We start from the raw sequence: 12500 nt of genomic DNA, 5'->3' as shown, positions 1-12500 counted from the left end.
TATGCCACACACACACACACACACACACACACACACCCCACCTGCTATGCCACACAAACACACACACACACACACACACACACACACACACACACACAAACACACACACACACACACACAAACCCCACTCGCTATGCCACACACACACACACACACACACACCCCACCCGCTATGCCATCCCATTAGCCCAGGTGTTTGACTCCAGTCTTTGTGTGATGCGTCAGACAGCAAATGTGCCTTCACCTCTTCTCTTCTCCTTTCTTCTCCTATCCTCCTTTTCTTCTTTTCTCCCCCTCCTTTTCTTTCCTTCTCTCTCTCTCTCCTCTTCTCTTCTTCTCCTTTCCTCCTCTCCCTCTCTCCTTCTCTCCTCACCTCTTCTCCTATCCTCCTTTTCTCCTCTTCTCCCCCTCCTCTCCTCTTCTCCCCTGGTCTCCCCCTCTCCTCTTCTCCTCATGTTTACTCTGTTCAAGTGGCCATTGCACCACTGTGGAGCCAGCACAGGTGGAAGTAATTTCCCCGGCGTGCCAACCATCGCTCCCTTTGTCTCCCCCCAAAGGGGACTCTGGGATTGTGGGTGCATGGTGGGGTTTGAGTGTTGGTGGGTGGGGGGGGAGGACGGGTTGGACTCAAATTCCTCCCAGGTTTCTAATTATCACGATGGAAGCGGTCTGCCGTTGCGTGTGCTGTGCTTAACGTGCACCACAGACATTTTCACGGGTAAATATGACATTAGGGGATTAATTAGGTGGAAAACAATGGGTCATAAGAGCGCTAATGACAAAATAACAAGGCAAAGTGGTTTACTCCTCAGTGTGTAAGGCTAACATGACATAAGCCCGCTAAGATTGCCCACGGTAATGAGGATGAAGAGTCCATTTGGTCGCTGCTGAACTGTGCAGTCAGTAATGTAATTCTGTTGTTAATATCAGGTGCTAATGTTATTTCAGTTCGACTGGGTTTATTTATGATGTAAAACGACCTTACTAAACTCAATGCAAGGCAAGATGCTCGTCTATCAAGTGAACTTCAATGTCTTCCTTTTACAATACTGTCTACAATATAATATAACTTCCTTTTGAATATTGGGTGAAGATATCAAGGTAAAACAGACTGAAACTGACTGAAAGACAATCAAATGAATGTGTGTTACTCTCTATCAGTTTATGAACACACTGGGCTCTCTCATTTTATTATGAAAGCCACGACGTGGGGCTCAACTGTTAAAATCCCTCTCCTGGCATTGATTAAATCCCTTAAAAACGTCTTTCTGTTCCACAAAATTACATTTTTATAAGTTTTACGTGAGAAAAAAAAAATCCTTTCATGGCCTCAAAAGGTCTTGGATGTAACTCTACACCTTTACCTCATTTAGTATTCACAGAACTATGAATATACAAATTAGCCCCACCTCTATCTATCTGCCTTCAGCTTGACTGCATTATCAAACAGCTAATAATGTGTCCCTAATGTTAGATAAACTTCGCTCCCGATTGCTAGCTCTGACTTAGCTAGAGCTTGATTGATTAGGGAGAAGCGTTTTGAACACCATAGAAAGTCACTGAAGAAAGCCATCTAGTTCATCATAAGCCCTATTTGTGATGGAAAATCTCGGCCATAGCTAACTGCTTTTTTGCCTCACGATATGCTGTGTATTATATTAAAAAACACCATGTGGACATGTTAACCTAAAGGGGCCTTCAAAAGTTCTTCTGAGTGCTTCAGGAGGACTCTTATTGGTTGCCCTTGAGGCCCTCTCAAGAACGGCTTAGTTGAATCTTCAGGGTCTTTTATATTGTGAAGACATTTTTTTTGTCAGAAAGATACGCTTTTTTTGCTTGTTTGCTTCTAGAACTTCTAGTGAACAATTTTTTTCCTGAAGGCACGGATACACAGCAGACGCCTGGGTGTTACTGGAGTATGACTGAGTGTTGCTATTATGCTCCAATTTGAATGCAAATCTCTTCAGCATATATCCCCCAATGATCACCTTTGTTTTATGTAGATGAGTCCAAATGGGCGAAAAAATATATGCATTTCATATGTACTGAATGTTTTCGTGTAAATATACACCATTATGCTGAGAGATTCCCAAGTGTAATGTTGTTTCCGGTGCAGAGGCCTCGTCTAGGCTAGATTGTGAATCATGATCTCGTCAGTGTCGAAACGTATTGATTAAATTAGCCCCGATCGCCTCGGGAGTCTGCAGAAACTCTTCAGCCATATGAGCCGCCATCCTCGCCCATCAGTTCTTACGCCCACATCCTGATTATCGCTGAAGGACCACCAGATGGCTAACATGTATAGTGCAAATTACCGCCGCAGCGCGCAAAGCACATCCTCGACGCGCATCCGAATCAGGAAGCGCGGTACGCAACAACACTACATCAGTTTACTCGAGAGGATGGAGAAGATGGTTTCGTCCTCGGCTGACGATAAAAATGTCTCTGACCTCAAAGGAGCGTTTCTAGAGATACAGCTACTGAGAACATGTGCATGCATACACAAATATAAACACTTTAATGCTTATACAGATACACACACACACACACACACGCACACACATAGAAGCAGAAAGAAGCACGATTCATTCTACATTTAGAAATGTGCACAGTTTCATCCAGGCACACAAAAAAAGTTAGTGTACACAAACACACACACAAACGCAAGCAAACACACACCCAATAGCGCACACACAGGTACAGAGACAGAGACACACAAACATGCACACCAATACATTAGCATACACACACACAAACACCGAGAGAGACGTGAACACGTACACTCGGAGATGCATGCACAAGCACAGAGTCTCGCACACACACACACACACACACACACACACACCTCTCCAAAATTGCTTCTCATCTCTGTAGGTGGTTGATGCTCAGCTCTCTGCTCTAATTCCACACAGGGCCTCGGAGCACAGCGGGCGGCGCCGCCCTTAACGCACACGTGTAAACAAAGTGGCACTATGGCAACCTATCAGCAGGCGGCGAGGCCTGATGAGCCATTCCGTACGACCCCGTCAGGTGCGCCATAGCAACAGGGTCCTAGAGGGGTGGTGACGGAGGGGGTTGAGGACAGACGTCAGGGGGTTCAGGGGCAGGGCGATGGGGGCACACACACCTGCTACCCACTGCCTAGCGGGCAGAACACACGCAGCGCTCACACACACTGGCAGCAGGGAAATTAAGATCAATTATGCATTATCTCTGCCTCTGCTTGGGCACCCCTCTGTCTCTCCCCCTCCCTATCACTCGCTCTCGCTCTCTCTCTCTCACTCTCTATTCTTCTCTTACTCTCTCTCGCTCTCTCTCTCTCACTCTCTATTCCTCTCTCTCTCTCTCTCGCTCCCACTCTCTTTCTCTCTCCCTCTCATTTGGCTCTCTATCTCTCCATTCCTCTCTTACTCTCTCTCGCTCTCTCTCTCTCTCTCTCACTCTCTATTCCTCTCTCTCTCTCTCTCTCTCTCGCTCCCACTTTCTTTCTCTCTCCCTCTCATTTGGCTCTCTATCTCTCCATTCCTCTCTTACTCTCTCTCACTCTCTATTCCTCTCTCTCTCTCTCTCTCTCGCTCCCACTCTCTTTCTCTCTCCCATTCATTTGGCTCTCTATCTCTCCACTATCCGTGTCCTTTTCTCTCACCTCCTTCTCTGCTTTAACTTTCTCTCACTCTCTCTCACTCTACTCTCTATCTATCTCTATCCCTCTATCCCCCTCTTCCTCTTTATCTCCACTCTCCCACTCTCTCTGTCTCATCCTGTCACTGTTCCCTCTCTCTCTCCCACCCTCCCTCCCCCTCTCTCTCTCTCCCTCTCCCACTCTCTCCATCTCATCCTGTCACTGTTCCCTCTCTCTCTCCCTCCCTCCCTCCCTCTCTTTCTCTCCCACTCTCTCTGTCTCATCCTGTCACTGTTCCCTCTCTCTCTCCCACCCTCCCTCCCCCTCTCTCTCTCTCCCTCTCCCACTCTCTCCATCTCATCCTGTCACTGTTCCCTCTCTCTCTCCCTCCCTCCCTCCCTCTCTTTCTCCCTCCCTCCCTCCCTCTCTTTCTACCTCCTACTCTCTCTGTCTCGTCCAGTCACTGGTCCCTCTCTCTTCTACTCTCTCTGTCTCATCCTGTCACATCACGCTCATCTCCATTTTCCTCTCATTCTGCTCTTCATTTCCTTCCTCTCACTCTCACATTAATATCTCCCACTCTGTCTCTCTCTCTCCCTCTCTCCTTCTCTCTCTCTCTCCCTCTCTCTGTCTCTCTCCCTCCTTCTCTCTCTCTCTCCCTCTCTTTCTCTTTCTCTCCCTCCCCCTCTCTCTGTCTCATCCTGTTACTGTTCCCTCTCTCTCTCCCTCTCCCTCTCTCTATCCCTCTCTCCGTCCTGCTGTGCCTTCCTCCTTCCCCACCGTCGAGTGAAAGTGTCGAAGGCTCGAGCAGCCAGCGCTGAGCAGAGAAGTTCTGAAGTTCTAAAGCGATCGACATTATTATCCTGCAGAGCTGCAGAAGAGGGACTGAAAATGAAGTGATTATCACTTAAAACACTTAAAGAGTTTCCCTCCAAGAGTCTGCCATCCAATCTACCATCCATTGTTTTTGGAAAGTTAGTATTGTGCAACAACTTTCTCTCTCTATATATATATGTCTGTATACTGTATATATATATGTCTGTCTTTTATGTGAGAAAGCACAAGTGACCTCTATCATTTTTCCAGAAGCACAGTACGGTTGGCTTTTCTATGGATCAGAAAAACATTCTTAACATATTGCTGGTTTTCCTTATATATCCTACTGTTACAGTGAACACTTATCCTAAGACATTCAGACGTGTACAGCATCTCTCTCTTATATACCCTCTATGTATGGAGCAGATGCGTTTGTCCATATTGCTCACCTGATGGAGGGCGTTGGTCCAAAACTTCTGTTGTTATGCCCACTCTTAGTGTCACTCTTTGGTACTAGTCCTGAAGCTGAAGTACTAGTCTAGTTGAAGTACTAGTGGAGCACTGGTGTAGGACACTGTTTTAACACTCTAATCCTAAAGTACTTACTGATAGTGGATACTGTTAATAATAGTATTTACTGATAGTGGATACTGTTACTGATTGTATTTACTGATAGAGGATACTATTAATGATAGTATTTACTGATAGTGGATACTATTACTGATAGTATTTACTGATAGAGGATACTATTAATGATAGTATTTACTGATAGTGGATACTATTACTGATAGTATTTACTGATAGAGGATACTATTAATGATAGTATTTACTGATATTGGACACTATTACTAATAATATTTACTGACAGTGGAGCAGGTTTCATATGTGCAGGTTTAAAGATGGCTGCACGGTGATAGTGAGGGTGTGTTCTTGTTGGTGTTGTCTGTCTAGTTTAAGGTTTGTTGTTTTGACGCTGTAATGACTGGATGCTTACTGATAGTGGATGTCCTCCCTTCCCTATCTCACCCCATGCTCTTATGTGTTCTCCCTTGTGGTGTTAGTGCCTGATCTTTCTAGCTGAAGGATACTGTTTGGACACTGCAGTCATTGAATATCCACTGATGGTGGGTGACTTAACCCCCCCCCCCCCCCCCCCCGAGCCTGTCTGCCTTGTGCAGGTTAGAGGACGGCTACACGGTGATCATGAGGACGTGGACTCCTTGCCGTTGCCCTTCTTGCTGAAGGATGTTGTGTATTGACACTTTAATCACTTGATGCTTACTGATAGTGGATGTCCTAACCCCCATCCCCATCCCCCACCCCCACCCCCACCCCTACCCCCAATGTGCAGGTTTGGGGACGGCTACACGGTGATCGTGAGGGTGGGGGGCTCATCCCCACTCCTGGGGCCGGTGGAGGAGTTTGTGAGGGCCACCTTCCCCGGGAGTGTGCTGAAGGAGAAGCACCACAACACCCTGCAGTACCAGCTGCCACACGTAGAGGGCTCTCTGGCCATGATCTTCAGCCAGTTCACCAAACACCAGCAGGGGCTTGGCGTGGAGGACTACTCTGTCTCCCAGACAACGCTGGACCAGGTATGTTTGCCTCAGGATGTGTGTGTGTGTGTGTGTGTGTGTGTGTGTGAGAGAGAGAGAGATTTAGAGGGAGAGAGTTAGAATAAAAGAGAAAGAAAGAGAGTGTGCCTTTGTCTACCAATGTTTCTCATTGTGTGTGTGTGTGTGTGTGCTTATAGGCACATACGTGTGTGTGTGTGTGTGTGTGTGTGTGTATTGTGTGTTGTGTGTGTCTGCTCATAGGCACACACATAAGTAGGAACATGTAGGTGTGTGTGTGTGTGTGTACATGCGTGTGCACATGCATAAGGACGCACATAAGTATCTGTTTGTGTTGGTTCACTGCCTCCGCCCTTCAGTCGTTCCTTTTGAAACAACACTCTCCACATTATGCACACATCCTCATCTCTTTAGCATATAGCATATATTCCAGCGTGATGGATCACCCCACTGTTTATCATGTCTATTGACCTTAGTCGAGGTAAGCCTGCCAGTCAGACCAGGACAACTGTCTCTCTCATCCCGAACCCCCAAAGGAGTTAACGACGAGCCCCCGATTCTGAGGTGGTGTTTTCGAGCCTAGCCTTGGGCAAGACTCATTACCCCAGCAGCAACATGTGTAATGAAACTAATCAGCGATGTTTGTTGACTTTGATTAAATGATTTAAACGGCGATGGCATACGTGCTCCAGAGGCCTCATCTGCTTGTTGGAAGGATGCTTAAGAGTTCTTTCGCTTCTAGCTTCTACAACCGGATAGCAGAGTTTTTACAGGTGATTATATATTTTAGTAATGCCACCCAGGGGCGGTTTTTCCTACAGGCGGTATAGGCAGTCGCCTAGGGCGCCACTCAGAGGGGGGCGCAAAAAACTGCGCCCAGCAAAAAAAAAAAAAAAAACAAGAATTGTGTTTTTGTTTTGCTGGACAGAGTTTTTTTTGCGCCCCTTCTATATCTCCATCCAATATTTTGACATAAAAAAAAAATCTAAAATTAGGGTAAAATGAGCCAAAAATCGAAAACAGAAGGGGTCCTTGGTGTTGTCAGAACATGCTAGCACAGTGAGGCGTTTGGTTAGAGTGTGTATGTTCAAGAAACTTTGAAGAATGAAATAATGAAGAGGCAAAAGCCATCCAGGGCGCAATTTAAGAAGAAAGGAAAGGAAGAAGAAGAGAAACGTGCCAAGGAGAAAGGTAAATCCTTAAATCCTGTTCTAACCTAGAATGAATTCCAGAGAAAACGTTCACGAATGCGTGAATTGCCCCGGGCACTTTAGTGGAGTTAAGAAGAAAAGATGTACCTTATCATTGAAAGTTGTCCTACTCCCTGTTACATAGTTCTTTAAGGATTGTACAGAGGCGGGTATATCGAAAAATCGTATGTCCATTTATTCTACATTATACAAAAAAGACATGATTAAAATAGGGGCGCACATATAAAGCCAATAGCCAGTGCAACAACACTACACATATCTTACTCGTTGCATAGCACACCCCCATTAAGGAAGCCAAACACGGCAACTTGTCAACAAATGAGGAATACTGGTAAAAATCCAAGTGTTGTATTGTCAACTTTAGCGAATGGATTGTATGTAACGCTAGCTAGCCAGTGACTTGTGACATTCCTTGTTATTGTCATTCAGTCGAAACATCAGTTCAAGTTCAGCTGTACCGCAATTTGCGTCATTTTCGATGTGTCATGACATAAAAATTTGAGTAATCATAACAACGTTAGTTTTGGTGGAGCGAGCTAGCCAGTTTAATTAGACATGATTCAACTAATCAAGAGCTATGCATCTTGGAATAAAAAAATGTCAGGCTGTCCAAATACACCAAAACGCTTAATAACTACATAATAGCTACATTTAACAAATAATGATAATACATACTTTTGTTATATCATTTTAGATTCACTTTTAGAAGACTAAATGTGTCCATAAACCGTTGAACAGGGGGCGTGGCCAGAGCATAGTCCAGCACAGGCGTGACATTTTCTCAGTGATTTGTTCTTGAATTAATGTTTGTTCATCGTTGCGATCGTTGTTGTGTTTATGTGAAAGAAATGCAGTCTTACAGGGCAAAATAGCGTTTGAAAGTTGCAATTCCGTTTTCGTGGGGAAAAAAAATTATGGGGGGGGGGCGCCAGGAGTGAAGCTCGCCTAGAGCGCCAAATGTGCTAGGGCCGCCCCTGATGCCACCTTCGCTTTAGTCCTGATAGTTATTCCTTCGCTTCAGGCCTGAGAGTTCCTCCTTCAATTCAGGCTTAAGAATTCTTCCTTCAATTCAGGCTTAAGAGTTCTTACTTCGCTTTAGTCCTGAGAGTTCTTCCTACACCAAGGTCCTGAGAGTTCTCCCTTCGCTTCCAAAGCCTGACAGTTTTTCCTTCGCTTTAGTCCTGAGAGTTCTTCACTCGCTTTAGGCCTGAGAGTTCTTCCTTCGCCTCTACAGCCTGACAGCTCTGCCTTTGCTTTAGGCCTGTATGCCTGGTTTCTCCTTCTGCCAGATGTTGGACGAATCAAAGACTGGCTCTGTTGATAGGGAGTGACAGCTCTCATTAAATCACTTGTTCAAAAGTTCATCGCTCAACCCTCCATGAGAATGTATGAAACACCCTCAGTGTGAGGTTTGACACCATCATTCTCTCTATTTTTATACCCATGCCATACTCTGTTAATTAGTGGTATCTATGTGATTATTTGCTCATATCCGAAGCTCTGCTTTCTTTGACGCAAAGATCTGACAACTGGCGCCTGTCACTAACGTTGCACCTCCCTGGATCTGCTGTTCTCGTCAGTGCTGTTTACAGGAATATCAGCAGATGTTTTAGTTTTTTTGCCGTTTCCTTCTGTTGCATTGTGAGACCCCCTGATGATTTGGTCATCATATTAGTGTCTGCTTGATTGGGTCAAATGCAATTTATTGTCAATTTCAATTAAATTGTATTCATTTACATAGTGCCATTTACAATTGACATTGTCACAAGGTGCTTTACTGAACCTAAACACACAAGGAATTTGGCTCCGCTGTCGGCCCAGTCATTGGTGTCTCTCTAGGCCGGGTGCCCATAGCTCGGTGCTTAATGTTTTTTTCCCCCATCCGCTACATAACTTCATCACAGTTTTGATTAATTGCTTCTCTCCAACAATGTGTGTTTTTGCAAAAGAAACCCAGAAACCTCTACCAATGGCACGGCATGAATGGCTCCATTGCAGCAAGTGGGCTCTTGACAACAGTATCGTCAAGGGCAGGGTCCTCGGAAACTCAGGGCATTCTTAGCGTCCCAGCAGCCTTAATAGATTCGATTGGAGCATCAAGCCTTTTATCTACAGATGAAAGCACTAGGCCTCATGCACATTGTGAGTTTAAGACAATATCAAGGCTATGTGCGCCTCACATGCTTTGAGAGTTTGAAGCAGTATCAAGGCTGTGTGCCGCTGAGGAAGAACTCCTAGTGTGTAGCAGGTAAGGTCATCTGGAGTCATTTTTGTAGAACAAAAAAAAATAAATGGATTTTGTTTAAGCATATATTCAGGACTTTGTTTTCGGGGTCAGAGTGACATTTACGTCAGCAGCAATGACAGACTGAAGACCTACTGTAGGTGATCCATCTGGTCTTCAGAATGGATATATATTTGCAGTGAAAATGAAACACCTTTTGGTCCTCTAACAAGGCGTGTAATGCCTCCTCCTAAACTGGCCATGAGAACTTAGAGTTCTGTCTCCGCATTCCAGAGTGTTTTAGGAGGCACAACGACGAGCTCCGGTGAGCAGCTTCCAGCGCATTCCCCTTGGCACGCAGTGACACTCTCTCTCTCTCTCTCTCTCTCTCATTCGCTCTCTCTCTCTCTCTCGCTCATGGAAGACAGGACTCCCGACAAGCATGGAGCGCCGCGGAGGTTAATTGCGGTCCGCCGCGTCCTTCTAACTCCTGCCACGCCTCGATGGCCGTGCCGTAAACAGCGGCGGAATGATTAATCTGCCTCTCTCCTCTCCACCGCGGCGTTCCGGAAACGGAACATCACTCGAGCGAGGTGCCGTGCCGTGCCATGCCGTGGGCAAGGGGGGACATATTGAGGCGATGAGAGGGGAGAGGGGGGAGGGCCTCGCCGAAGGTGTGATGAGATGTTGTGTGGAGATTATGGAGGGATTAAAGGGTGTTTATTAAAGGAGAAGAAAAAAACCGAGGTCTCCTTATGGTGACCTTTCTCTCACAGACATACAAGATGGAGGACAGGTTCTTTTTTTTTGTGCGTTTATTTTTTTACAGAAAATATCAAGAGTAGACTCAAGACTACATCCTGAGGAGGTTGAATCATTGTTTATCGTTAAAACATAAACACTCGTGAGAGGACCCCAGTGTGGAATAAGGCTTTTTGATACATACGCCTACATCACACACCTCCGGGTTAGTGTGTACTCAACCTTAACATTACTTCTGCTGTAAAACCACTGTTGTTATACTGAGTGAACATGGCATTTAGTATCATCATCATCATCATCATCATCATCATCTTCATCATCAAGGTTGATATCATTGTGCCATGCAGATCATTTGTTTCATGGCACATCCAGACACCTTTTTCCCCCCTTTTTCGTTCTTTTTCTTCATTTTTTCTTTCTCACAAAGTTTTCTTGGGAGAATTGTGTTCTCTGGGCTGAGGTGGGAGCTAGTAGACATTTCAAAGGAGCATGCAGTTCAGCAGTATCACCCACCTAACAATCCTCCTCCAGCGTACCAGACTAAGGGTCCTTCTAGTTCCAATTAAGATAGCCGGCGTAATCTGACACCTGGATGGATGTGGGAATTGGCTTCACTGACGTGTTTCCCTTGGAAATGAAACACTGGGAGGGGGGGGGCGATAAAGGAGCTGCTTGCTTTATCTCCAGAACGAGGAGTTGGGGGGGGGGGTCGGATTTTATTCCACCATGGCTTTCAAAAGAGCTGCCATTGCTTTGTGGGCAGATGAGGGCAAGGGCGAGAGCAGGAGCAAGAGAGTCGAAGGGAGGGAGGAGAGGTGTGAAGTGGAGAAGAGACAAAAGGGAAACAGAGAGAGAGAGAAGAGAGAGAGAAGAGAGAAGGAAAGAGAGAGTAAAGTGTAGAAGAGGAGAGGGAGAGAGAGAGCAGGAGCAAGAGAGTCGAAGGGAGTGAGGAGAGGTGTGAAGTGGAGAAGAGACAAAGGGGATACAGAGAGAGAGAGAAGAGAGAGAGAGAAGGAAAGAGAGAGTCAAGTGTAGAAGAGGGAGAGAGGGAGAGGGCAGGAGAGGGGGAGGGAGGGAGGGTAATGAAGTGTAGGGGAAGAGAGAGAGAGGCATTGGAGGCCACAGAGGTGGTTGTTATTCCTTTTGCAGGTATGTACCTTCAGAGAAATAATAGAGCAAGTTCATGTCTCTGTCTTCAAAGAAAGAAAGGCCTGTGTTTGGTTTGGGGCTTGATGCACTTGAGATATGAGATGAATGATGGAGGAGAGTGAGGGGGGGTTGACAGAGAGAGAGAGAGAGAGAGAGAGAAGCAGAAAGAGAGTGATTGAGTAGGAGAGAGAGTGCAAGAGAGAGATGGAGTGACAGAAATGGAGAGAAGGGAAGAGAGGTGGAATGATAGACTCAGAGAAACAGTGATGGGAAGTGAGGGATATAGAAAGGGAGAGAAAGAAAGAGATGGAGTGAATGTGCATGATGGAGAGAGAGAGTGAGGGATGAGGTTTGACTGTGTGTGTTGAACTTCATCCATGAAAAAGAAGTAGAGTTATGTCAGTGCATAGGCTTTCTCCAGTCCCCAGGCCTACCATCAGCATTACAAGCCCTGCTAGTTATGAACGACAGCATGGGAATTAATTACAGAGGTAGATCAGTACCTCACCTCTGATCAAAGGTGGAGACAAGTCTACTGGAGAGAGTATAAAACATTTAGCTTATGCATCACTGCATACTCGCAAAAATCCCCTTCGCACCATATTAGCACACTACACATATGCATACACACACACACACACACACACACACACACACACAGATACAGACGCGCATTCAAACATGCACAGATGCACACACACACACTCACACACAAAAACACACACACACTCAAACATGCACAGATGCAGTCAGATATACACACACACTAGCGCACACACATATACACATTCACACACACACACACACACACACACACACACACACACACAAATCTCATTCACATAAGTTCACATTCAGTGTCTCTTGTTCATACTGTATCAGATCAGATACATCAGCGCGGTCTCAGACGCAACGCCGCGCTGGAATGAAAGAACGACGCCATCTCTTATTCATTGGGAAGACACTTTTATCCAAAGCTATCTCTCATCCTCTTTTTCAGGTCTTTGTCAACTTCGCCAGGCTTCAGCACGACGAGGACGATGACGCCCAGGCCCACGGCAATGTGGATGACGCCCAGGCCTACGACAATGTGGTGGACCTGACGGATGAGACGCCTGCTGGCAAAATAAAATAGTCCACTC

At 45.8% G+C, this 12500-nt stretch overlaps 1 protein-coding gene across 4 annotated transcripts in view; it reads left to right on the top strand.

The window, feature by feature from the left end:
• Nucleotides 1-12500, top strand: part of LOC105903072 (phospholipid-transporting ATPase ABCA1-like) — a 221849-nt gene that overhangs the window by 207214 nt on the left and 2135 nt on the right. For all 4 annotated transcript variants that reach the window (XM_031585405.2, XM_031585404.2, XM_031585401.2 and 1 more), the window contains 2 exons: nucleotides 5790-6033; nucleotides 12359-12500. The exon at nucleotides 12359-12500 is cut by the window's right edge and continues 2135 nt beyond it. In XM_031585405.2, the coding sequence (XP_031441265.1) occupies nucleotides 5790-6033; nucleotides 12359-12493 (379 nt within the window). In that variant the 3' untranslated portion in view covers nucleotides 12494-12500. The remainder of the gene's footprint in view (nucleotides 1-5789; nucleotides 6034-12358) is intronic.

Source organism: Clupea harengus, chromosome 18 (genome assembly GCF_900700415.2).
Source record: "Clupea harengus chromosome 18, Ch_v2.0.2, whole genome shotgun sequence".
Lineage (NCBI taxonomy): Eukaryota > Metazoa > Chordata > Actinopteri > Clupeiformes > Clupeidae > Clupea > Clupea harengus.
This window is presented reverse-complemented; position numbering and strand designations above follow the sequence as displayed.